At 40.9% G+C, this 27,622-nt stretch overlaps 1 protein-coding gene across 1 annotated transcript; it reads right to left on the bottom strand.

Annotated features, from left to right (window-relative positions):
* Nucleotides 1-637: 637 nt before the first annotated feature.
* Nucleotides 638-20,085, bottom strand: SELENOO (selenoprotein O). The gene is made up of 9 exons (XM_075274163.1): nucleotides 19,471-20,085; nucleotides 17,749-17,952; nucleotides 17,192-17,372; nucleotides 10,400-10,530; nucleotides 8,834-9,114; nucleotides 7,223-7,367; nucleotides 5,438-5,623; nucleotides 2,969-3,125; nucleotides 638-1,370 (listed from the first exon to the last, which is right to left on the bottom strand). Exons 1-9 carry the CDS (start codon nucleotides 20,025-20,027, stop codon nucleotides 1,176-1,178), a joined length of 2,037 nt encoding a protein of 678 aa, XP_075130264.1. The 5' UTR covers nucleotides 20,028-20,085; the 3' UTR covers nucleotides 638-1,175.
* Nucleotides 20,086-27,622: the final 7,537 nt, after the last annotated feature.

Genomic DNA, 27,622 nt, shown 5'->3' with positions numbered 1-27,622 from the left:
AAAGGCACATAAGTAATTATGAGGTCACACAAAGATTATACTTCTCATAGTTGCAGTAGTAATGACCAATACATGTTTGTGCGTATATGCATTACAGGTCTGACTGTAAAATCCATTTTATAAAATATACTATAAATAATTCCCACAAGCTGAAAATAAACAAAACTGTCAAATAAAAGGTTTGTCCAGCCATGGTCTTCTCTTGTTATGACGAGAGATGAGCGAGTACTATTCGAAACTCTCATTTTGAATAGCACACACCCATAGGAATGAATGGACGCAGGGGGTTAAGCGGCCAGCTGACGGCAAAGTCTGCATGCCGGTCGCTTCCATTCATTCCTATGGGTGCGTGCTATTTGAAACGGCCCTTTCGAATAGTCCTCACTCATCTCTAGTTATGACATCTAGCATGAGGAAAGATGGAACTGCATGTTAGGTAGTCAGGTTGCTTACAACCCAAAAAGTAGTATGCAGAAGTCCTAATAATGAATGGGACATGTACATGAAACTCTCCAAGCATCAGTTACTTTGGCAACACAACCTCCTAGAAAATAGATATATCTCTTCATGCCTGATCAGATCAGGTAGAAGAGTATGTCTGGACAATCTCCGTAAACGCTAAAAATGTAACTACACAAAGATTGCATCCATTTTATTGTCATAAATCCAAAAAATAATAAATTCCCAGACAAATGTATCATAGTGCATATATAAACTTGGCCAACAATATTCATAGCTACTAAATAATGTGCAAGAACGTACACTGCCCCTTCATATTATATTAACCCAGGCAAGGATCACAGAAGTGACGTCTAAAGTATTGTGTATCCTAAATCATTCTACAGTTGTATTTTTATTTTATTGTAGGTTAATAACAGTCTGTATCTGGCTACGACACCCATTCAATTCAGTGTTAGAAAGGCTGTACTATTAGGATTATTTCAGGCAAAAATAGGTCAGAATTCTGAATTGATATTTTTACCGTCATGTACGATTTACATTTGGATATCAAAATGTACAAACATTTTGTCTAAATTTTCCGCCATATGAAGCTATGTTTAACATCCAAATGTAATTCTATAAACCTAACAGTAATTTGCAGGTCCTTGTAGGCCTTACTCAATGCCAAATAATAATTTTGTTCTTTGGCTCCAGGTAAAGCAACAACAAGGACTTTATGAAGATCATGTGACGCACAGTTCTGAAGCCCAAAGTGGGGGCTTGCTATTGTAGGGGATCTTAGAAACTGTGGTGGGTCTACAGGCGGCAGCTGCAGCTTCTAATGGTTCTTCTGTTGAAGCCTCTGGAACCACAGAGAATGACTCGCCCTCTTCATATGGGTTTTCTAGCATCTTCAACACCCTTCTGACCTAGAGAACAGTTGAAGAAAATAATATTTAGAGGCTATATAAACATCTGTGAGGTTAATGCTAGAATTGTATTACAGAAAGGTTATTCTAAGAGGGGTGTTCTGGTGCATTTTGAACACGAAGGGATGCCTAAAATAACAAACAGTAAATAGTCACCTGTACGTTTGGCTGGGGATCCAGTGGGGAGAGTCTCCATTCGAGTCCCTAGTCTTTAAGACCTTTGGCCCGCACTGGAACATGTCAGGGAATCCATGACTGAGCAGTGATGTTCTGGTCAAATGGAGCCTCATTACTCAGTTAGGGTAAGTTCATATGGAGATTTCTGGACCGGAACCTGAGGTGGAGGCTGCCTCAGGTTCCGGTCCAAAAGCTGGGTAGCCGCGACTGAAAGCCGGTGCACTGCACTGGCATCCAGCCGCGCACTCTGCTCCGGATTAGGCCTAATGAATGAGCCTAGTCCGGAAGAGGGTGTTTCTTCAGGCCGAATCACGAGGCGACTCGGCCTGAAGAATGAGCATCTCGCATCTTTTTTCCGGGATCCGGAAGAAACAGCTCCTGGAAAAACTCCTGAGTGGCTTCCATTGATTTCAATGGGAGCCGTCTTTTTGGTCAGGGTTTTGATATGGCCTCAAAATCCTGACCAAAAATCTCCATATGAACTTACCCTTACTGGTCAGATGAAACACTTGTGCACAGACAGAATGGTAACAAAGATCAGAGACCTCTACTGGATCCACAGCCAAATGGTGCATATATATTTTAGGCTTCCTAAAATGGACGCAGCCGACACGCTCCCATTCATTCCTATGGGAGAATGCTATTCAAATCTACCGTTTCGAATAGTACTAGCTCTCATCTCTACTCCTTATGTGTTAAAAAATGTCCTATAATACCCCTTCAGTTCGAGCTGGACACAAACATTTCATGTTGACAGGTTTTGCCAATTACCATGGAATCTATTCACAATTTACTTGAACCTTGAATATGGTTAGGCTCCGTTCTTACAGAGGAACGCACCGCTCATTTAGACACATATACATGTGTCAGAGCACGGCACTTCAAAACAGATCCCATTGATTTCAATGTGTAGCGCACGTGAGCCGGCACACATTGAAATGAATGGCATCTGTTTTGAGCACTCACACTCTGACATGTGTATACGTGTCTTAATTCCCGGCGCGTTACTCCGTGGGAATGGAGCCTTAAACTGGGCAACTCCATGTGGACACACCATCAGGCAATTCTGAAATCAGATGGCTTTTGCTGCGGCTCACCTATAGGAATCTCTGCAGTTCATGGCTTTCAACTTTTGCATTATAACCCAGAGTGCAAAGTGACCTCATTTGCTATACTGCTACTGTAGATCTAAGAGGGTCAGCTATTGGGTATACGGCTATTTAATTCAAGAACAGATAGCGCCCGCCATGGCAAAATTAACTCATACATACCAGCTATCTGTTCTGGCTTTTAAAATCAGGATCCCTGCTCTGTTACGCCCACATACTTACAGAACATGTAGTATAAACTCATAGAAGGTGTTCTAAAACTAGCCCTGAAATTTGGGTTGCAGTAATAAAGATCAATAATGCTGATGTTACCTCAGTGAAATCTCCTTTCTCAGCCAAATCAATGGCATTTTGAGCAATGTAATTTCTCAAAATGTGTGTTGGGTTGTTGGAATTCATGATTTTCTGCCTCTTAATAAGTAAAGCGCCACCATCTCCAGCATTTTCTTCTTCCTTCCCCAAGCGAGCACTGAAGAGAAAAACATACACTGTTTAATCTGATATATTTTATTTGGTCAAGCAGATTCAATCCATCTTAAAAAATGCATGTTCAATAATATCAACCCACATATACAAAAACGGCATCAAGCATTACATAGAGTAATATGGTATGAAGAAAAAGTGTAAAAAGGGTCATCTGATGGTGTTGTCATAGCACAGTACATCTTAAAGGGGTATTCTGATCTCAGGATCCTATCTATACTGCTAGCTTATGTAAATTCAAGAGTTTTCCTTAATACAGTTCTTTAGCAATGCAGCTTTGTTTTTCTGCTATGTTAGATTATTCCTCCTATTGTATACACAGCGTTTTCATGGTGTATGACCTGTATCTGATAAGACAGGATGGATGACGTGAGTCACTGCTCTTTGGGAAAGGAGCTGAGTTCTTTCACTGTTATGTACAGTTTTGTGGTCAGGACAATAAGATCTGCTAATTGTAGTTTGCAATTACTTCATAATATCCTGTTCATCAATCAGTCAAAGCCTCCCCCAAGCTTGCTGAAGAATACAGGAAGTGAGAAGAAGACACAGCAGGCAAAGCAGCCGAGATAGGGAGACGAGAAAAACCTTTTAACTGATTTAGGGTTTGTTGTTTCTAAAGTCAATCAAGTATCCTACATCTACTAGCAATGAAAAGGCGTACAAAGTTTATAATTTGAACTCTCTCGTCCCCATAGAGCTAAAGGAGGTATCCAAAATAAACAGTACCACATGCTTGCGGCATAGTTTCACTACTCTGTTCTGGGATTGTTGCCTCTACCACTGTGGTACTTATGTTTTAATCTTATTTTCTGTGAATATTTTATAAAGTTTGTCTATTTTTGCTATTTATGGGATGGAATCCATTTTTCTTTTCATAAGCTATCGTGGTTACAACTAGACACTGGAGAAATCTTAGTGCATTTAGTTTGGTTTACTTGTTAGACAAATTTGATCAGCATTCGAAGACATCAGGCACAACTGGAAAAAGGGAGCTGTGCCAGAGTCCAGAGAAAGTAAAATTATTTCTTTTGTTTGATCACCTCTACTGGGCCTCCTCTTATTATAATAACTTGTGAGTGGCGAATTCCCCAAACTTCAGGTTCTGCTGCACCAAAAATTTTGAAAAATTCTTTGGGGCCCACTATGGGATACTATTATGTGTGAAGGGGCTTCTATGGATCATTACACAGTGTGGAAGGGCCATTATGGAACATTATACTGTGCGAATGGTCCGCTATGAATTTCTATACTGTGTGGAGGAGCAACTATGGGACACTACTTTGTACGATGGTCTGTTTTTGCATAAAAACGCAGGCAGTTTTCTAATAAATGTGAATGCAGCTTTACACCGAAGTTGAAGTACCAGTGGCTGCAGCTGCATCCATATACATAGTTTGTTACCACCATAAGGATGCTGCCACACTTCGCTCCTGAAAGCATACATTTACCACTGTTGGTGGGCTGCATATGTATTTTCATTGCTTCTAATGGGAAAGTACAGGTGCGTCCCAGGAAATAGCAATAAGCACATGTTGTCCAGTAGTGCTGAGAGAGTAGCATTCGATTGAATACCTCGCTGCCATAGGAATCCATGTAATTGGCCGAACACCAAGGGGTTAAATGCATCGAATATTCGAAACGTTTAACCCCTTGATGTTCGGCCGATTACACGCATTCCTATGCCGGCGAGGTATTCGATCGAATACTACTCACTCAACACTATTATCCAGAAGCATCTCGTGGCAGCACTCCTGTGTTATGGTTTGCGTATATGACTATAGGGGATGTCAGCCTGACAATTAATGTGCCACACTCCAAGTACCTCATCTTAGATGACTTTAATTTAAATCGGCATGCTGTTAAAAAATTATAAATTGCCTAATCCTGATGTAGGTTATCTAATTCAGTGTACATTTAGATCCATACTGCATGTAAATATAATGGGATGGGTAATACAAAAGCACTCAAAGAATATAGAATTTCTATTCAAGACTAAAAAGGGCAAAATATTGCTCTATGTCTGTATGTTTTTTCTTAATACCATTGACTGTTTGAGCACCTATTGCTAACTGTCTTGATGCAATGCAAATAAAAATCTCAGAATAATGGCATTTCTTACTGTCAAAAATACAAGAACGATATAGGACCCCATTTCATGTCAATTATGAATGGAAGCCAGAATGCTAGTATGGAATAGCGCATTGAACTTCACATGTTATTTGCTGACCAATCCTGGTGAAACTGATTGGTTTGCACATGGTAAGATTACATCTGTTTGCACATGGTAAGATTACATACCTGTATTTTTGAAGCCATTCTTTCCAATGATTCTTGTTTTCAATTATAAGATCCTCGGGAGTAGTCTGCTCAAGCTTCTCATACTTTTCTATACGTTCCAGCTCTTGTGTTATGTTGGCTTTAGATCCAATCATAGCAAACAACTGAGGATTGCTTTGTGCCAACATCAGCATCATTGTAAGCTGCCTGGAAAAAAGTGACATTATATATTGATAGCAAACATAAGAACACAAAGCCCAAGATGTAGTACTATACAACAAGCTTCATGTCCACATACATTTGCACACACTTCTAGCCTGGTGTGATGATGGGCACAAGTATCATTCTAATAATATACAGTACCTACCCAAGACTATTCATCTTTCTATAGTTTCTAGCATTATATTTCTAAATAGTGTATGCAAGGACAATAAAAACCTACTAAATTGGAGAAATAACTTCAATCAATCACATGACATTTTAAGGTTTCTATAAGTTATTAACTTGTAGACCTTAAAATTTATGTGACAGTCTTCTCAAATGGAGTATCTTCAACATTTATAGACCTCATTCATTTTAACCATGTGCAATATGTGTGCATGCTATAAACCTAGAAAGGCATTAGGGAAAACTCATTAATATACTGTGATGTAAATGCAAATAAAAAATAAAGGAAATATGTTGAAAGAAAAAAAAAAAACGTAAGCGATGTATTATGGTGTATCTGATACACACTGCACTAGGGAAAAGACTGTCACAGTAGTATTATATCTCACCCAGTGGACAATGTAAATGCATTAAGTTACATCCTATGTACTCATATTTGTACTTTAATTGCCCTGAAGGTAGTGTATGATACAGTAAGAGATACTGTTCTCAGGAATATAGAGATTATTTATAATCAGCTTTTATTACGGCATTCTTCTTGTACAACAAATAGGTAAACAAAAACCCCACCACCACCCATTCTGTCCACCCCATCAATCCTATAAATCGCAATAAAAATATAGGAATGCACATCTTACATCAAATAACAGGTAGAGATCCCATACTGTCATTCCAAACTTCAAGCATTTTAGAGATTATTGATGTCTCATTCATTTTTTTTTAAGTAGAAAACTATTAAACATTGCAGAATCCCACTCCCCTCACCCACACACAGTGCTGAGCACCATCTTTGTACACAAACTCACAATGGACAACCGTTGAGAAGGAAGACAAACAAAATGAGCTGCCAAATTCTCTTGTGGCTGTCAGTTTATGCTACTGGGCTGAAAAAAATGGGAAGAACCTAATTAAACGTAACTTTTATTACATGCAGGTAAACTTTTGTCCTGTAAAAAAAAAAAAAAAAAAACATATACCATATACATCAGATCAGTAGACCCTCACTGATATATACAGCAAAAATTATGCCCTGGTCGTGCATAATTTTACCAGGCACCAAAACTAACTGCACTGATCGCCCGGGACCAATGTGATAAACACTTTAACTTTTGTTAAACCAAGATTTCAAAAAGGTCGTCTCATTTCACAATGTGATGGTCGAATGCAAGAGCTGCAGCTAGGACTCAGCATTTATTGCATATGCTATCTTTCCCTCCAATGCAGTGCCCACTATTTGCCATGCAACTGTGGCATAACTCCATTCAAGTAAAACAAAGGAAAACAAAACAAAAAAAACAAAAAACCCTTCATTCTCAAGCTTGGCAGGGAAATAGAAAACAAAAATAACAGTGCTACATAATATGTTGGAAATACAGAATAGTGAAATGATCTCACACTTAATAGGGATAATTGTAATACCTTGGATCCATTTTTGGCTTAAATCCAACTTTCAGCTCTTCCATACTAGCACACTGTTCAATGATTATATTCAAGAATCCATCTATATCACCAGCATTTCCCGAAAACTTGCTGAGGACCCGGAAAGTATTTGTAAAATCAGATCCTAAAAGAATTCAGTTATGCAACATTTGCAAAAAATATAGATGTGGCAAACCATTTACAGCAGAGACATGGTAATTCCAAATGTAGAAAATGTATACAATTATATAATATAGGCTATACCGCTAATGTAAATCAATCAAAGTTGGCAATGGCACTGGAACAAGCCCCCTTCTAGCTCATCTGTTCTGCCCCATCATAGGTGTCTCCATAAAAAGTCAAGCACAGCTTAAAACGCTAAAGTGGAGTTGGGTTCTCCCTGAGCCCCTTCCACGTCATTATAGCGTAGTCCCTAATCTCTGATGAAACAACCCCTTTAACAGTTCATTGGGGACTTTTTCTTGAAGCCTCTCTATCTTGAAGCTAAAATTTTACACAGTGATCTATGGCTGTGTATTAAGAATACATTTGATAATCTGATGTGATATTTTATTGTGTATAGATAACTACATGTACACACAGTAAAACTAACAACAGTATGCTACAACTATAATAATGGCCTTAGAATTACAATTTAGCCCAAAAAGTTCTCATTCATCCTCTAAACACATGTTCCTCATCAAAATTTCAAGAGAGTGCCGTCAGCAGCTTCTACAGCTTCTTTCCAAAGATGCCTTTCTTATTCTGCATTGCAGCTCCATTTTTATAAATAAATAAATAAATATTTTATGATTCTGCAAATTAGCTGAAAAGGCTTATCTCTTCCTACTGGAACTTCACTTTCTGCTCTAGATAAGCAGCACTGGCAAGAGAAAATACACCCTTAAAGCCATTTTTAGATAATTTACATAAGACTAAAATGCTGAATTTCATGAAAATGAAGCTGTATGGCAGAATAAGTAAGACATCTTTGGAAAGTTTAAACAACGAACTTCATTAATTTAATACTCATTTTCCTGCTGACAGACTCTCTTTAGGTGGTAGAATGTGATCTCTGACAAATTTAATTAAAAGGGGTTATCCAAGACTCATCGCACAGGTCAGCCATACGAGATTGGTGAGGTCCAAGGGCCAGGAACCCCACTGTTTTAGTTGACATTTGCAGAGTGTACAGAGGCAGAAGCAGATGGCTCCATACGTTGTGTAGTGGCTCTGTCATGCTATTACAATTTAGATCTCATTTACTTGGAAGGGAGGTGTTCAATGTGCTAGTGTTAGCTCATTGGTGGAATTGCTGTGTATCAATACGTAGTCTTAGACAACCCCTTTACCCTTTAAAAGTCAATCTAAGGACTATGGGATGTATATCACAGCATCTTCCTACTTCATCCAACGATATATAAAAAAAGGGGCATCATAAAGAGTGGTTGTTGACGGCATCAAGAAGAGAAGCCATTGGGAATTAATGAGCCGACAGGCACAAGAGCACAGAATACAACTGAAATGGATCAATACTAATTGTTCTGCACAAAGATTAAAAGCATTGATCAGTTTGAAGGTTAATGGTTGTAATAGTAGATAAATTTCTACCTGTAAGGTTCATGGTGTCCAAGAGATCAGAGATTAGTTTGCTGTCCTCTTCAAGCTCTAGTTGAGTAAGACCCAGCTTCTTCCTCATTTTGTGCAGGTAACTCCTCTGAAATTCCACATCATATTCCTCTTCAAGTATTTTCTGACTAATGTCTAAGGGTAACTCTGGTACCAAAGCTTCAGCCAGCTTCCCTAAATTCCACTTACAGATCTCTGGCTGCTTGTTGTATGTATAGCGTCCCATATTATCAGAGCCATTACAGATGTGCTCAGGGTCATACCTGGATGGTACATCATACTGAGGTTAGTATCCTTGGACACAAATAACACATATATCATGAAATATACAATGCACACTCAATAATGCTACACTGTCCACAAAGTACTATTGTCTAGTCAAACCTGGTTAACAGTAACTTCAAAATTGACCTTGAAGACTCAGTCTACTCCCCAGACCCCTAGCGTATGTTCACAGGTAGGGACTTGGAGAGAATTTTGAGCCAGATTCTGCCTTAAATTCAGTACCAAATTCGCCTGATTTTGGAGCGGTTTTTGAGGCAAATTTTCAGAATCCGCATCAAAATCAAAATTCCTGAAGCAGAAATTTTCTCCCTGACAAATCCAGCATCAAATTCCATTGTGTGAACCAGCCCTTATGGGCATGCATTTAATATCAAGAGAATTGAGATAAACTGTTAAAGGAGATGTCCAGGAAAAAAAATAGTACTTTCTTTGGAAGCCAGGGAGAAAAAAAAAAAAAAAAAAAAAACAACAAAAAACTCCTAACATGGGGACGGAGGGAAAGGTTGTTTTTTTTTTTTTCCCCTGGCCTCCAGAGAAAAAAAAATGGATTTTTGTTCTCAATGAAAAATCCATTTCTCGTTGTATTCATTGGGGACACAGCATCATGGGTATAGAACTGGCTACTAGGAGGCTGACACTCTCTGGGCTATATACCCCTCTCCACTGACACTATGCTAGCCAGTATGTACCGCAGCAGTAGGAGAGACACACAAAAAAGACTTGAAAATGAACCAAAACAATAAAAAATAAGGGTGGGATCTGTGTCCCCAATGAATACAAACAGAAAAGGATTTTTGATTGAGTACATTTGTTTTGCTTATTTCATTGTAGAGGACAGCATCATGGAATATCCTAAAGCAGTACCAGAGGGTGGGAATTACACTAACATACGAGAAACCTAGCATACAGCTGCCTGCGAACATTATGACCCATTATGCTTGTTTCGGTAGAGGCCACAGAATTGATCTGGTAGGACTTGGTGAAGTTATGGACAGAAGCCCAAGTGACAGCCTTGGAGATATGAGCAGCGGAAGCCCGATGCCGAACAACCCATGAGTATCACAGAGAGAGATGGAAGCCTATTTTTGAGCTAATAGTCCTCTCTGAAAGCAGAATGAATCCATCTGGAGATAGAAGTCTTGGAAGCAGTCAGGCCTAATATGGTCAATCCTAATACTGATGCATAAACTATCACAGTGTTTACTGCAATGCCAAATATCTATTCGGATGTGCCAATAAAGCCTGTTTGATTTGATTACTGACCTGTCTAAGAAACCATAAGGTCCGTAGTCAATAGTAACTCCAACAATACTCATGTTATCAGTATTTAATACGCCATGGCAAAATCCAACACACTGCCATTCAGCAACCATTCTTGCAGTCCTCTTCGTTATCTGGAAGTAAAATAAAGGAATCAGAACTGTATTGTGTATGGGTTTGATTCTGCCCGACACAGTACAAATGAAAGGGATTGACTGGTGGGACAGAATGGGTTAAAGAAATTAAATAAGCATTACTCATCTCAAAAGTTCCCTGCTGCTGCTGTTCTAATGTGGCCCCCACTATCTCCACGCAAAGAAAGAAGGAATGGACAGGTTGGATACTTAACCTGCCCCATTGTTTCTTCCATGGAGACATAGCCAGCTGCCAGTTATCCACCACCCCACAGCAATAAAGGTGCACGCTTGGCCCATCAGTATATACATGCTTATGGAGTACTAGCGAAGGAACGCCAGCAAGCAAGTTTTTCACCTTTTCAGAGTTGCTGTACTGCAGCTTTAGAAATCAGAAGGAAAATCCTCCTACTTATGAGTAGACATTGTGTAACTCACCCTTTGTATTTGTACTGAAAACATTTAGGATCCAATCCAATATTTACACAAGCTAAACCTTGACTGGTAACAGCTCCACATGGAGTAGGACAATCTTCTACTTGTAGAAGAACAATCATTCGATTACATAACTTTGTGCTGTTTTCAAACCTTTTCAAGAGCTCTATTTGCTGTCAGTGAATGGAAGGTGTGGAAGTGATGTATAATGAAGGTACCACCTATGATGGAATGGTGGACAGGGAAACTGTGGCAGCAGCTTGTGCTTGTCAGTGGATCACACATTACTCTCTACTGGCCTCTGACTGGCCTGTTTACTCTCTACCATATGGATGGTAATTTGTCAAAATGACCACCTAGCTTCTCTCAGTTCAATGATGTGCCCCCTCAGAGTCTGTCAGCTGGGCAAAATCTCTTCAAGTGCATCGTAAAGGAATGTCTAGCAGTCAACGTTCTCTTATCAAATTGTGCACTAACCAAAATAGCCTCTGTGAGCTTTGTAATAGGGCAATGGGGGAAGCAGTATTATCCTGTCTTGTGGCAACACCCCTTGTCTAATTATACCACACCTCTAATAATTTACATATATGCTGATATATATATGCTTCACACTAGCATTTGGCTTTCTGTAATTTGTGTATGCTTGGGGACTCGAAGAATGGAAACCTAATCAGCTTAAAAAGTGGTTACCTGTGGAAAACCCTGGACCCCATAGACTATAAAGGGGTCTGCCAGGTTTCTGCCCAAAAAATTTGGAGATAAAAGTCCTACTTGCAGGACTTTCCTCTCCAAATTTTTCAAGCGGATTTGGGGACCGAAATCTTGAACGTAGTTCGAACACTATGGTGAACCTAGACTGAGACAAAACTGTATACAGAATTTTTCTGCAGTCTGTCATATCTGTGTACGTAATTTATCAATGAGTGTATATACACAAACATATATACAGTATATAACATTTTTCCATTATATGTATTGAAGGTTATGTTCACATCTCTATGTCAAGAGGATTCATTTGCAGAATCTATTAAAAACTGCATGCAGAACGTTTTTGTGTGAATTTTAGGTCCATGGCCAGGAAATCCCTTAGATCTCAATCCCATTGGGAACTTAAAGGGGTTGGCCACCCTTAAGCTGAAAAAAATCAAAGTGCCCCAGACAACTCAAAAAGATGGTCATAGGACAAATGTGCTATAAAAATGATTTTTATCTTACCTGTTCCACATTAAAATTAGATTTTGCGGTGTAAGCTCAGCCAGCTTGTGTGGGCGGGACAATCAACAAACTGAAAGTAAAGCTCCTGCCTGCATTCCATTGGTGGAGCTGAGGTCACATGACAGCTCTGCATCTTTCCACACATAGGACGTTATCACACAGCTTTATTCACTTCAGCTCCTCCACAGACAGTGACAGAAACACTGAAAATGGTAAGATTCCTCCAATCTAAACACTAGATAATGTTTATTACCCATCTGAAGCTATATGTTTACATTCAAACATATACTGTGTAATGTATACAGAATAATATATATATAGCTGTACTAGCATCTGCCCGCAACTTCGTCTGCGGGTTGGCGTTGAGCCGCTTCTATTTAGCCAAGTTCTGTTGGTTACAATCCGCCGTGCACCCCCAACCTCCCCTCCCGCGGCCCCCGCACCTTCCTCCTGCGGGCCCCTGCCCCCCCCCTCAAGGCACCCACCAGCCCCTCTTCCCCCCGGGGTCCCCCGTCCCATCCACCCTGTGTGGCACTCCCCACCCCCCTCCAATAAGTCTCCTTGCGTTCGCTTCCGCAACCACGTTCGCTTCTGCAACCAGCGCCCCTGTCCGAACAGAACCACCAGTCAAATCTTATAAAATGCATCTCATGGGGTTTGCTAAACATATTCTCATGCTGTGGGCTCATGACCTTACTCACTGATCCCCACTCCTACTTCTGCCTGCCTCTGCTTCCCCTTGTTCCCTTCGGGGCCCTGTGTGTCCCTTATCATGTTGCTGTCAGCACATGATATGAAGCTCACAGGGCCCCATGGAGGGAACAAGAGGAAGTAGAGGTGGCTGTGAAGAGGAACGGGGATCGGAAAGTAAATAGGGCCAGTTACCTGCTGGGTTACTCCAGCAGGTCATGGCCTATTACAAAAACAAACAAACAAAAAAAAAAAAACACAGAGGCCCACAGAGAACCCTAAGGGTATGTTCACATGGCGGAAAAGGTGCAGCACTGGCATTCCGTCGCAGCATCCTGATTAGGCCCAAATGAATAGGAGCGTCAGTGCTGTAAATGCAGACAATTATAGTACATGCATGTAGATTGCAGGGACACACAGCTGCAAAAAATGCGATTGTGTGCCTGGGCCCATAAAAATGCATGTGTCCTTACAGTGACAAGACATTGAACCCAATTTCCCACTAGCTACTATAACACTGATGGGGGGGGGGACTTGCATATTCTCTCTCATAAACTGTAAATCTGGGGTGTCCGCTGATATTCGCTCGCACAGCTTATACGTTCCCTTCCTGACGCAGCCAGTTGTGTTCTAATGATTAGGCGATTTTTGGGTTTTTTGTCTTCACATTGTATAAGCTAAATTTTTGTTTGTTTTCTGGCGATGTCGCCATATATGTTTGCGATATGAGATGTACTTTTCAATGCCACCATTTTGGGGTGCCTGTAACTTATTTTCTAAATTTTAAATTTCTGACATTGTGTTTTAGCATTTAATTTTTTTCCCATGCTGCATACAACATAAGTAACATGTGACCTTTATTCTGCGGGTTGGTACGATTACGGCGATACCTCATTTATATTCTTTTTCCATTCGCTGCTAATTGTACAGAATAAAATTCAATTCAGGGAAAAAATCTATTATTTTTGCATCGCCATCTTCTGAAAGGCATAACATTTTTATTTTTCTGTTTAAAAAAAGAGCTGTTGAAGGGCATTTTGGTTTTCATCTGACAATTATAACCTGATTAGGTGGTGAATAATCATTATTTTGTGTGTTTTTTCTACGTTTTTTTTAATGTCGTTTAGCATGCAGGTTAAATAATGTTTTATTTTTATTGTTCGGGTTTTTACGGACGTGGTGATACCAAATATGTATTTAAAAAAAAAATTCTTTATTTTTCATAATAAAACATTTTATATGGGAAAATTGGATTTTTGGGACGTTTATTATTTTTTTTAACATATTTTTAAGTTTGTTTTTTTTTTACTTTTCTTTTTTTTTTTTTTTTTTTTTTTTAATTTTCTGTCCCCATGGGGGTTTGAAGCAGTGATCTTTTCGGACTATAAGACGCACCAGACCATAAGACGCACTAAGGTTTTAGAGGAGGAAAATAGGGAAAAAAATTTTGAAGCAAAAAAATTTGTAAAAAATTTAATAACATGATAATATAATATTTCACCAATGTAAATACAACCAGGGGGTTTTGGACACAGGGATACCAAATGTGTATGTGTTTCAACAGTAATGTTTTTGTTTTATATGTATTCTAGGGATATGGGGCTGATTTGAACATGCATTCATGTGTATATATGATAGATAGATAGATAGATAGATAGATAGATAGATAGATAGATAGATAGATAGATAGATAGATAGATAGATAGATAGATATGAGGCATTCAGGGTCTAAACTAATGTAGTGGATCCCAGAAGAAATACTGTAGACACAAATGTACCGTATTTTTCGGACTATAAGACGCACCGGACCATAAGAGGGTCATTCCATATCAAGTGATCCAAATAGGAATATTTTTTTTACCTGACGTCTTTAGATTTTTTTTTATTTTTATTTTTTATGAAGTACAACTTAAGTTAATTACAAATAAAAAGTTTTGAATTTTTTTCTTCATCAGTTAATTTTTTATAGACTTCTAAAGTTTTGAAAAAGTGTGAATTTTGGCCTGGTATGGCTTTACATTTTTTAACATATCTTGGGCTAGAATTAAGATAAATAGGTGGGAGAAGCATCATTTTTCTCAGAGCGGTACCGGCTTTCATTTGATATGTCACAAGACGATGTTTCTTTATATTTTGTTTTGGAGAAATCAAATTCAAAATTTTGATGCGCAATTGTGAAAAAAACGTATGTTTTAAAATTGTGAAAAAATGTATTTGTGTTACTTGAGTTCTTGGTTATATTTGTACAGGTTTTCAACTTGGGACCAAATTGGGATCAATTTTTATTTATTTTATTTTTTTTTTTAAGCCTTGAATCATCTGATTTTATGTTTGTGTGAGCTTCTTCCTTTTTTCTTTTCAAATTGCAACTTGCTGAATTCAACATTTATATGCAACAATAAAAAAAACATAAAAAACAAATACTGTAAGTGCCAGAACAAATACATCTTATCATCAGAACACAGCTTGTTCAGCATTCTGCTCTGCATTCACTGTCTACCCCTGTTCACTCTCAGGTTGAGCCCTAACAAAGCTTTCTCCTCTGTCCTCTCCTGCTTCTAAGCTGTAACATAATAAAATAATACAGTGATATCTAAAAATCATGGATTATTTGGTAATTATATGTTGCACATCTAATGAGTTGACACTGGTGTGGTTGGGGGGGGGTATATTCTTTATTAACATTCATCTGTAATAATAAGGGACATGCATCAAACATGGAGATTAGGACCTCCCTTCTTGTTATCTGAGGTGCACTACAATAAGTGTCCTTCCATACTACCTAGTAATTGTACATTAGCATCAAGTCCTCAGTCATTCCTTACATCAGTGACTGCATCAACATATACTGAGCAATGCAATATGAGAACATAACAACATGACTTCTGTATTAATTACTCTGCTCTACCTTTAATAATAAGGGACATGCATCAAACATGAAGATTGGAACCTCCTTTCTTGTGGTTATCTGAGGTGAACTACAATAGGTGTGTTCCTACCAGAAACACACCGATGGTCCCACTCTAGTGTCATATTACAGGACCTGTATACTGCTAGTCTGACACTAGTTAACATTAAAATTTTGTGAGGTGGATCATTCTCTGTACATATCTCACATATAGAGGTGGCTCATTCTCTGTACATATCTCACATATAGAGGTGGCTCATTCTCTGTACATATCTCACATATAGACCCCACACTTTTAGACCACAGACTGAACAGATCTGAATTCAAGATTTTCGGAATGACATTGTAATAGTTAGATTTTAAAATATTATCCCATCGCGATCTGGCCCGCCCCTCCTTCCCTGCCTCTCATATCTAACTCCGGCAATAAAGTGACACAGGAGGGAAGGAGGGGCGGGCCAGACAGCGCTGCTCTCCTTTTGCTTCGCACAGACCGGACAGGGACGGGACACAGCGGTATACGCTGCAATACACATGTATTGCAGTGTATAGGAGGCTGTCAGCCCGTGCACACACATGGGCTGGCAGCCTCCATTCCTGGCAGGATCGACCAGGTACGTGTAGGGAGACATGGAGGGCAGACCCGGGGTCACTGAACAGACCCCAGGCTGTCCGAAACCGTCACGGGGGGGCGCCGATCGGGACCCCAGTACATAAAGAAACCCCCTGAGATGCCCAGAATATAAGGAAACCCCTGAGATGCCGGCATCTCAGGGGTTAACACAAATCATAAGAGCAGCGCAGACGCGCACAAAGTCACGTGACATGGTCAGACTGTGTCACATGTCCCTCCATGTCACGCGCACGGTGGTCAAGGCAGGCATGTCAGGGAGCCGGCAGAGCCATGTTAGTGGGGGGTGTGGCTTTAAAAATAAAGAGACAGAAGTAAAAATGCAAATGAATGTCTATGAGTAAGTTTATTATTTATGTTTGTGCTACACATTGTAGACTTTTACCTATATAGTGGCCAACCCCTTTAAGATCAATCCTTAAAAAAATAACAGGACAGACAAAAACACAGAAATTGTAATAGAAGCCAAGCATCGATTAGGCAAATCAGACAGGATTTGGCCAAGAATCTGAAAAACAGCATGCCAGGGAACATTACAGAAGTCTTTAAAAATTGGGGTCAACACTGTAGATATTAAATCTTTACACAGACTAGTTGTACTGTATATTTCAATAAAAGTGTGATATTGGTATACTATAGAAATATTTGACTATTATGATCTAACATCTAACATGATCTAACTGAAGCAGCAAAATGAAAATTTATGTCAGTCTTAAAACTTTTGGCCACAACACTATGATGGTTCACAAACAACAATACAAAGTAAAGCAGAAAATCTGTACCTCTCTGAAGAAGGCAGCATTCCTCTCTGTATTGCTTTCTGAATACTGCTCCCGTATGTCTGGATAAAAGGTGTTGATCACATAATCCAGCATCTGGATCCGAATATCATTCCTATTAACGCTAGGACCATGACGTCCAGTATATTCATCAGTCGGCTTAAAAATCTCAAATGATCCAAACCTGATGAAATAAAAACGGTTTAATCTTTCTATGTCACTTTGTAACCTACAAGTAAATGCTGAGCGTAAAGGGACATGAGTGAGAAGTTGCACATACATGTTCCCACCCTTATATTCTGTATGGGACTGTCAGAGGAAGCTAAGCTCTGTACTATGGCAATCTTCAGCCAGTCCCATACAGAATGACCATGATATAGGACACATACACAACTAGTTGCTCCTCTCAGACAGGGAAAATGGAACCCCTTTCTCAAGACTGGTGGGAATCCTAGCTGTTGAACTCCCCATCAATCGAAAACTTATGACCAATCTTGTGGATAGTTCATAACTTGCTATATTGTTCCAAACCTTTAATCTGACAATAAAATTAAAATCACCTTAGAAAAGTAGGAGCGACACGTAAAACAATGGTGCATTGTTCTTTCTTGGGGTGCCCGTCGTAGAAGATGTCCCTGATTACTGTAGAGTCTGAAGTGACACAAGATGCAGCCCTCGTAGTTGGTATGCCAAGGTGGAACATGGCTTCACTGCACAGGAATTCTCTTATGCTGGAACGCAACACTTTTCTGCCATCCGCTTGCCTATATACAATAGCAGATTTTAGGAAGGCAAAACAATAATACAGTAATACACACAATGATACACCTTTACAACAGCCCTGCTGGTGGATAAAGATTAGGAAACTTATCTTAAATATTAGGATAGCTCATCAATATTAGATCTGAAAGGGTCTAACTCCTAGACCCTCGCACTCCACTCACTACATGATGTTCAGTGGCAGCTTTAAGAACTATGGCACAGTTCCACAAACGTCAGTGAGGCAGTGTTGCAATTCTTAAAGCTGGCACTACAAATTGTATGGGGAGTAAGCAACGTGTCTCCTGGCACATAGGCGTTACCAGGAACTGCTGAGATGTGGAGGTCCTAGGTGTTACACCCTCACAGATCGAACAATTATGACCTATCATGAGAATAGCCTATCAATAGTAAAAACCTCTTTAGGACCGGGGCCCTGCTTTGCAAAAACACTGTGTTTTACATTATCTGCAAAGTGGATGGGATTCTGGATAATCCCACTCACACATTGCAGAAAAAAAATCTGCAGCAGAAATGCTGCGATTTCCAAAACGCTTGATTTTTGTAAATCGCAGCATGTCAATTATACCTATGGAAATGTTGGCATTTTCCATATAGGCATAATAGAGGCAGAAAGTTCGCAACGGGAAACCCTGTGAACTTTCTGTGAAAAATGCTGTGGAAAAAAACGCAATGCATTTCTGTCGTCTTTTCTGCGGCATTAATTTTTTTAAGCAATTCACTGTGTGGGGCCTTAGCCTTAAGAGGATTTCAGGATCATCCTATCAATAGCCTATGCATAGGATAGGCCATCAATATCAGATCAGTGGGGGGTCTGACACCCATCATTTGTCTCATTGGATGTCTAAGGTAGGTGTGGCAGTCTTCAATGCTTACCTCCATGCTTAGCAGCGTCAGTGCTGACTGAACCAGCACAGCGGCCCTATCGTAGAGTTGACTGAAAGTCAAACCCCTACTAACGGATACTTAAAAAACTCCTTTAGGCTAAGCCCCACGTAGAGAGCTGCAGGGCCAATGCATTCCGGTTTTTCCCACAGCGCTTTTCACAGAAAGTCTGCAGAGGTTTTGTATATCGCAGTTTGTTCGCTGCGGGTATTTTTCTGCAATGTGTAGATGGGATTTGCTTGAATCTCATCTATTTTGTAGGGACTGTAAAATGCCATGTGAACCATTTACAGCCTGCGAGGCACCGGCCTATAGAACAGCGCCAGACTCTGGGGAGTTACACTGTTTCTACAAACAGGTCTGACTAATAAACAAGCAGAACAAGGGGAGACAAGTCACATAAGAGCAGCTTTCAGCTAGCACAACAAGCTGGTCCTGTGCCCAGAGAGGTGCCAGGGGTGTTCCCTGACTGTATGGTGAAGTCCTAGTTCTATCCTGCTTACTACAGACTGTGCACCTGTAGGCAGCTCTAGTACGGGGGTCATACGCCATGACATTGGAGCTGGGCATATTTCATGTTGTTCCTTGTGAGCCCATGTCTGGCTGCCACCACTCACCTGGAGTAGGGGGTGAGCCCGGCTCCCTTCAGCTGGATCTCCCAGCGTTCCCCCTCCGGATTGATCACCTCCCCCAGGTACATGGCCGCTCCGTCCCCCAGCTGCCCGGCGAAGTTCCCGAACTGGTGTCCGCAGTAGCAGTGAGCGGCGGGCTGGGCGCCGGGAAGCAGCCGGTTCCCGCTGAAGTACAGGGCCGCTTCTTCCTCGTCCTCCTCCCCGAGCTGCAGACCGAGGAGAGCCAGGGCCGGCTGGGAGAGGGCCACCACCCTGGGGTTCTGCACGGGAGTGGGGTGGACCGGGGAGAAGCAGACCCCAGGGACTTGTCGTGACCGTACAGCGTCCTCGTCCTGCCCATTGCCGGGCTCCACAGGCAGATAGCGCAGTGCCAGGTTATCAAAGCGGAGAGCCCGCAAGCTGGAGGCCGGTGTGACGGCGGAGGAGGACAGCATCGTCCTCTTCATCATGCCCGCCGCCCCACTAATCAGCCCCTCCATCCGGGAGCCCGTCACAGCAGTCCGTGCCCAACACACGCAGCCATGTACCAGGCTACGGGCCATCCGCGTGCCCAAAACACGGGCATCAACAACACCAAAACTGCCAAGTCACATGTCCCAAGCCACCTGCACACGCCGGGTCCTAAAGCTCGCCGGCTCCTTTAGGTCACGTGGAGGCTGCGCGGATACATCGCCACTCGTGGCCAGGAATCGTACAGCAGATCCTTGGTGACCGATTAGATTCCAGGTCTCGTTTACAGAGGCAGTATGCAAAATAAGAACAGTGATCTGATTGGTTGGGTGTTGTAAGACCAGGAATAATTTAAGGGTTTGCATACTGTAGCTTTAAGAGGGTCAGAACCAGTGGGGTGCACTGGGGCCCTGGCATATTGTATTTAGGGATCCTAAGCCCTGCCTCCAGTCCAGTGCGAGACTGGGGTGCCTGTAGCCCACAAGTAAAATTCATTCTGGGGACCTACTATACACCAATACATGCAAATATTCCCTGACACATGTTTGCAAATTCTTAACCCTTTCCCGCCAATGGCATTTTTTGTTTTTTCGTTTTTGACTCCCCTCCTTCTAAACCCCATAACTTTTTTATTTCTCCGCTCCCAGAGCCATATGAGGTCTTAATTTTTGCGGGGCAAATTTTTCTTCATGATGCCACCATTAATTATTCTATATAATGTACTGGGAAGCAGGAAAAAAAATTCAGAATGGGGTGGATTTGAAGAAAAAATACATTTCTGCTACTTTCTTACAGGCTTTGGTTTTACAGCGTTCACTGTGCAGCCAAAATGACATGTCCCCTGTATTCTGTGTTTCGGTATGGTTCCAGGAATACCACATTTACAGTATATGGTTTTATTTACATTTTGACCCCTTAAAAAAAATCCAAAACTGTGTTAAAAAATTTTTTTCTAAAAGTCGCCATATTCCGACCGCCATAACTTTTTTATACGTCAGTGTACGGGGATGCATAGGGCGTTTTTTTATTTTTTTTGTGGGGCCGAGTGTACTTTTTAGTTCTACCATTTTTGGGAAATGCTATTGCTTTGATCACTTTTTAATTCAAATTTTTATCAGAATCAAAACAGTGAAAAAACGGCACTTTGGCACTGACTATTTTTCCCGCTACGGCATTTACCGAACAGGAGAAATATTTTTACAGATTTGTAGAGCGTGCGATTTCGGACGTGGGGATACCTAACATGTACGTGTTTCACAGTTTTTAAATACTTTTATATGTGTTCTAGGGAAAGGGGGTGATTTGAATTTTTAATACTTCTTATATTTTTTTTTTTTTTACTTTTTTTTTTTTTGCATTTATTAGACCCCCTAGGGGTGTTGAACCCCAGGGGGTCTGATCACTAATGCAATGCATTACAATGCTAATGCATTGCAAAAAATCATAATGCCTGCAAAAGAAAGAGATTGCAGACAAGCCTGGGAGCCTTGTAAAGGCTCTCGGCTGTCATGCCAACGTGACGTTGGCCCTGGAGCATGCTCCAGGAGCCGGCGATCACCGGCAAAATGGCGGCACCCATGTGCCGCCAGGAAAATGCCGCCTCCTGCGCCTTTGACAGTGGTGCCAGAGGGGTCCCCGGACCGATCGGAGTCATTAGAGCCGGTTGTCTACTGCTTAAAGTAGTAGACACCCGGCGGCTATGGCGGTCGCCATAGTTACACACCCGACATGTGCCGTACTATTACGGCGGGTGTCGGGAAGGGGTTAAAGGGGCTCTATCAGCAAAATCATTGATCTGTGCCCCGAGTAAAGCGCTATTGGTCCTGGTACCGTAGCGCTTTACAGTCAGAAGGGCGTTTCTGACAATTAGCCAGGGACGCCCTTCTGCCCAGCAGCGCCTATCACGCTGTACAGTGTGAGCGGGGAGGAACGCCCCCTCCCTCTGCTCACAGTACTCATCCATAGACGAGTATTATCGGGAGGGGGCGTTCCTCCCCGCTCACACTGTACAGCATGATAGGCGCTGCTGGGCAGAAGGGCGTCCCTGGCTAAGTGTCAGAAAAGCCCTTCTGACTGTAAAGCACTACGGTACCAGGACCGATAGCGCTTTACCTGGGGCACAGATCGGGAAAGCCGACAGTGTACTGAATTCAGCGCACTGTCAGCTTTCCAGCAGTATATAGAACTGCCTGTGCCCAATCTGATGAAAGGTCCTCTTTAAAATGTCATCAACATATTTTAAATTAGTTTTTCAGTAGCAGCTTTCTGCCTAGGGTCCTGTCAGTAATCTGCTGCATGACGCTTGCCTCAAACTAGGGCTGTTAGGCCCGTTTCACATCTGTGTTCGGTATTCCATTCAGAAAGTACTTTATGAACTACTTTCCTCTCCCCATGACTCGTGCAGAGACCGCACGGAAAACACAGACCCTATTAAAGTCTGGAGTCCGTGTGCTTTCATAAGCTCACCACTTGTCAATTTGTTCAGTATTCCATTCGGTGGATCCACAAGTAGACTCCCCAAACGCAGATGTGAACCAGGCCTTAGGTCTATGTGCCCACACAAGTTGATTAGTAACTAGGGTCCCTGCTGTATGATGGTATGGATAATGATTGGCCTGATTCTGCACCTAGGTGCCATCTCAGCTGTCCAATGTGTTTACAGTATATAGGAATAAGCTGGGTAGTTTCTTAAATAATCTACCCAGTACTGCCATATAGAATGGTTGAGATGCTATCAGTATCCAGATGAAGTGCAATGAGTTTACTATGCCATGCCCCTTTGTACCCCTCCCAAAAGTATGACAACCCTATAGTAGCCTCAACATGGTATCATGCTCCCTTGTAGCCCCATGCACTCAAAACCGCATGCTATCAGCTCTCTAGCGGTATGCAAAACTGCATATGCAGTAGGACATGAAAGGTCCGCTTTAATGGGGCCCACAGTATATTGTCCCTCTTTTTAGTATAGTCCCAACAGTATAATGTCTACTTAATGTAGCCTCCTAGTATCCCTGAAAAAAATTCCCAAATAAAGCCACAAAAACTAATACTTATCCCTTTCACTTCCCATTCACTGCTGTATCCCCTGCTGGCAGCTTCAGAGAGAAGCGAACGTGACATAATGACATCACTACATATCCTCTGCAGACTTCCCAGATGCCAGAAGCAGAGAGGCACTGAATGGTAAGGCATGGAGTGGATAGCTCCCTGCTGTATTCAACTTATCTGCGTTCTTCGGACGCAGTTGCATTGAAGCCTGTACATAACTCCGGTTGCCTAGAGAAGACCTGTAATCTAGAACTGCTCTGAGAAGTCTCCCCATGGAATCCACAGATGAAAGTTGAGGCTGAAACGGTTTTTTGGCATGGGTTTGCACATAAGATTAGCCTCCTAGAGTGATTCTGCCATAGAAACCATGGCTAAATTAAGCAGTGTCCTGAAAAATTAAGTGCCATAACCCCATCCTATAGAAGTCAATAAGAGGGCTGGCTTTTCAAGATCACCTTAAAATGCTCTTGAAAAGCCACCATGTGAATATATTCTAAAGCACAAATGCTCCATGTTTTCTTAAATGGTCACTGACTTGAAACAACAGTCTCATTTTCTTATGGGTTGTGTGTCCTTGGATGAACTGAGGGGTAAGGGGATAAAGTGTTAGTACTGTATTGCTTTGATAATATTTGGATACTTATTTGTTCCTATTAGAGGTGTGTTTTTTTTTTTTGTTTTTTTTTTGGAGATTCGCTTGCCCCTGAGCACAGCCACACCATCACAAAGAATGGCCATCCATCCACTACTTCAGGCTGTGGCTGCTCAGTACGCTCAATCACAACCAGAAGTAGCAGAGCGTACTGCGCATGCACGGGATTTCAGCACTCAGCTCCATAACAAACTAAGGATGATGCAGGTCTGCGGATGGGGGTGCTGGGTCAGAATTTAGCATTGGATAGGTGTTTTGTGCTGATGGGGCTGTGCTACGGGATATTCACTTGCTTCACTTCTTCCCCAAACACTACATTAATTTTGCAGGGCCTGGTACAGATTTTGCTCTGTGGTGCAGGAGCTTGATGTTATGCCTCTACATACTGATCAATATAATCACTTCATAGACTTTCAAGTAATTTTAAAGTAAGGGACAGCAGATAAAGGGGGGAAAAAAAAACAATTTACAATTGTATAAAGTATATACTTCCAAATACAAACCTGTAAACCCCAATTGTATTTTATAAAATGTAGATGTTAAGCAATACTAGTAAGAAGACAAAGAAGCACTTAGTTGCAATTCTTTTATTTCAATAATATAAATCACAATGTTCCCCTAAAACCTTAAAAAAGGCACGCTGCGATTGCAAAAATTTTATACAAATGCTAGAAAGCAGATGTACACCTTTTATAAGACTCAGGCAAATAAAACATTATGGCTTTACACTTTCAAGACAAGCAGGGTCAATACACTTACAGGCTTAATATGAGTTACCAATCTTTTCAGTCATATAAAATGAAAAACAGCATACATGTTAGAGGAACAGACCACCACACTAGGAAGAACTTCTAGAGATTTGCAAGCACCCAACCTATCAAAGTTAGTACCATTCATATATATGTAATTCAGTATGTGTTTATAGCAATAAGGCAAAAGAGACCTATAGAGGAAATAAAAGTTTATACGCAAGAGGTTGCTGTACATGTAGCACTTGCTGCTTGGTTTTTGCCATGAAATACAGCAATTTTGGAAGTTTTTTGGCTATGTAGTTTGTATAGGTGAAGCACAATACCACATGTCTTACCCGTACAAGCCACATGTTAAAAAAAAAAAATAAAAAATTCAAAGTTGCCCAATTCATGAGTAAAGGATACCTACATGTACAGGAACGCCGACTATCAGGTCACAGTATACTCGTGCCCCCCCCCCCCCCCCCCCATTACAAACTACTAGATAAGATATAGTTATTGCTTATTACTATGAAGGGGTAATAGGGAAAAATGCACTTAGCTTCACTGTGGATAACAATCTTCTTAATGTAAAGGATGCATATAGTCTCACGTTTAACCTGCCAGTCACCTTGGAGTGGTTTCACCAGATCTAGAATTCTATAGACAATAAAATTCAACTTGAAGTTTGGTGAATCTGCAAAATGTGATCGGTGAGGACATTACCCATTACTGGACGATAAGGCTCCTTGTGGATTTGTGAGAACATATGACTGACATTCCTGCCTGGGCTTTAACCACTCATATCAATTGGAATGGCTAGAAAATAGGTGGCACATAAGTGAGCATTTTATATTCCAGATGCCTCGCCTCAAAAATGTGCAGCTTTGAGCTAAGTATTCAGGGGGATCAAGCGATAGCCTGTAGCAAAGGCCAACTTAAGGGGTTATCCAACTGCGCTCCCCTCCAAGTAAATCACAGGTAATAAGTCACTCCCACATCTGAGGTCACATGATGCTGTGATGTTTCACTCCCTTATGAGCAGCAAACAAAGGGCGTGAGAGCAGGCAGATGAATTATGGAAAATGTCAGATTCACTGCATGTATATAAGTGTGATACAAGGAGTCAAGTAAATAAAGCCAAGAAAAGTGTGCACAAGGAAACAATGAGTATTTAGCACGGCAGTGGATGCATTTGCAGATTTCATTTTAATTTTTGGAAGCTGGATAACCTTTTAAAAAAATCATGGAGATGGCTAAAAGTTATGTATCAGTAAGTAACATACAGTATGCAGAAGTGGCCTTTCAGTATGGACCATTAATAGAAGAGCAGTAGCAATGCTCAGAGAACACAACATAGCAAGTGTGGACTACAACCCAATTTACACAAGTTAACAATTGGCTGCTTAGTGGCCGTAACCCCATTCAGTGAATGATCCCACCAGCAACATTCCATGCCTTGAGCAAAGTGTCAAATAATCTGCAGAACTTATCCATCAATGCCATATATATGCAGTTTTAGCCAACCCTGGTCAATCTTTTACAAGCTAGTTAACCAGCCGTCAGTCTGCTGGTGGCGATGGCCACAATTTACACCAACGTTTCCAATGAATTGTATCATCTCTTGTGTATGGACAGCTTTAAAGAGGGATATTCCCAAGATAAAAATATGCAGCAGTATGTTTTGACCACCAGGCTAGGAGTTATTGTAACAGCTGAGCAGGCTATGATAGGTCATTTATTTTTAGAATTTTTATTGCAGGTTTTAAAAGTGTACACAAGAACAAATCGTAACTTTAATATAAGGACATATCAAAACACATAACGCCAATGAAGACATCTGTGGCCAACGAAAAAGGATAGTAGAAAGAAAAGGCATATATGTCAAGCCATCAGCGTATAAGAGAAGGGGTTCATATACGCTACATAGACCACCTGTACCAGGTGTTTTTTGTTTTTTATATTTTATCACCTGTACCACAGTAAGCTACACAGTGTTGAGAACTTGGGGCCACAGAAACTGTATAGTTCACTGTGCCAGACTGTTACTGTAACCCTCATTCGCATCTGTAAGAGTTACAGAAATCGTATGGTACACCGCTTTCGGCTGTTTCAATAACTCCTTGCCATTGCATATATGTGGGACAGGCCCAAGTGGTACCCATATCTTTCAGACCATGGCATAGCCTGTCAAAGATAAAAATACCCCTTTAAGCATGCTATCCTCAAGAAAAAGATAAGGAGCAGACTGGTATCCTGTCTTTGGGAAAGCATGCTCAGGGTGGCAAACACCAGTAATTAAAATAAAAAGCTCCAGTTGGCAGGAAGTTTGGTAAACTGGTACCATTTAGGTTACAACTACTATACAACTTCTAATCCAGGTTAATCACATTCCAACAGCATGTAACAAAGCGAAGAAGGGATACGAGTGACCTGTAAAATCATAGAATACGTGGCAGCTATGCAGTTTTGCTTATTAATCTAAGGCATGTTTTTGTTGAGTATATCTGTAAAAAACCACAATGCCTGCTATTACAAAGAAAGGAAAACAGACACCACACAAGGCACCCTTCAGTCACACAGTGTTAAAAAATTCCTGAGACAGAAAATGCACATTTTAAAAAAGTTAAGATATTCCGAATACTCAGACACGGCCCCAAAAGAGGCGTTAAAAAAGAATTGGTCTGCGATAGAAGCCATTTTGCATGACACAGACCACAAGCATAGTGTCTATTCCCATCCCAATAAAATTACTAGCTGCGTTTTATGCAGCGAAAGGTTTCACCTTACATTTACAATTCTTGCAGCTGGATAATACAATAAGTTAAAAGTGACATGCATGAATTCATGATTTTCACAATGAACATCCATAACATGTTTACTGCTACACAGTACGAAGTAACTATAAGGGAACCTGTTACATGAACCATGTTATCCAATCTGTAAGCAGCATGTTATAGAGCAGATGGAGCTGAGCAGACCAATGTTATATTAAAGCTTTTCCCATAAACCTGTCATTTATGCATTGAAATCTCTGGTCATTCTATGTTGTCAAAGAGGAGGTTCTATTAGTATTGACTGATAGACCTTTCTTCTTGACTTCTCAACCTAAAAAGAACAGAGCCATCAATGGATAAATGACAAGTTATACTGGGTCTTTTCCACAAAATTATATATAAAAATACTCAACTTCTCCTGCTCTATAAACATACTGGAATTGTTGGGCAATTTTCAGGCAATTTGACAAGTACCTTTA

This window comes from Leptodactylus fuscus, chromosome 5, assembly GCF_031893055.1.
Source record: "Leptodactylus fuscus isolate aLepFus1 chromosome 5, aLepFus1.hap2, whole genome shotgun sequence".
NCBI lineage: Eukaryota > Metazoa > Chordata > Amphibia > Anura > Leptodactylidae > Leptodactylus > Leptodactylus fuscus.
The sequence above is the reverse complement of the archived record's forward strand: the minus strand, read 5'-3'. Positions and strand labels throughout refer to the sequence as shown.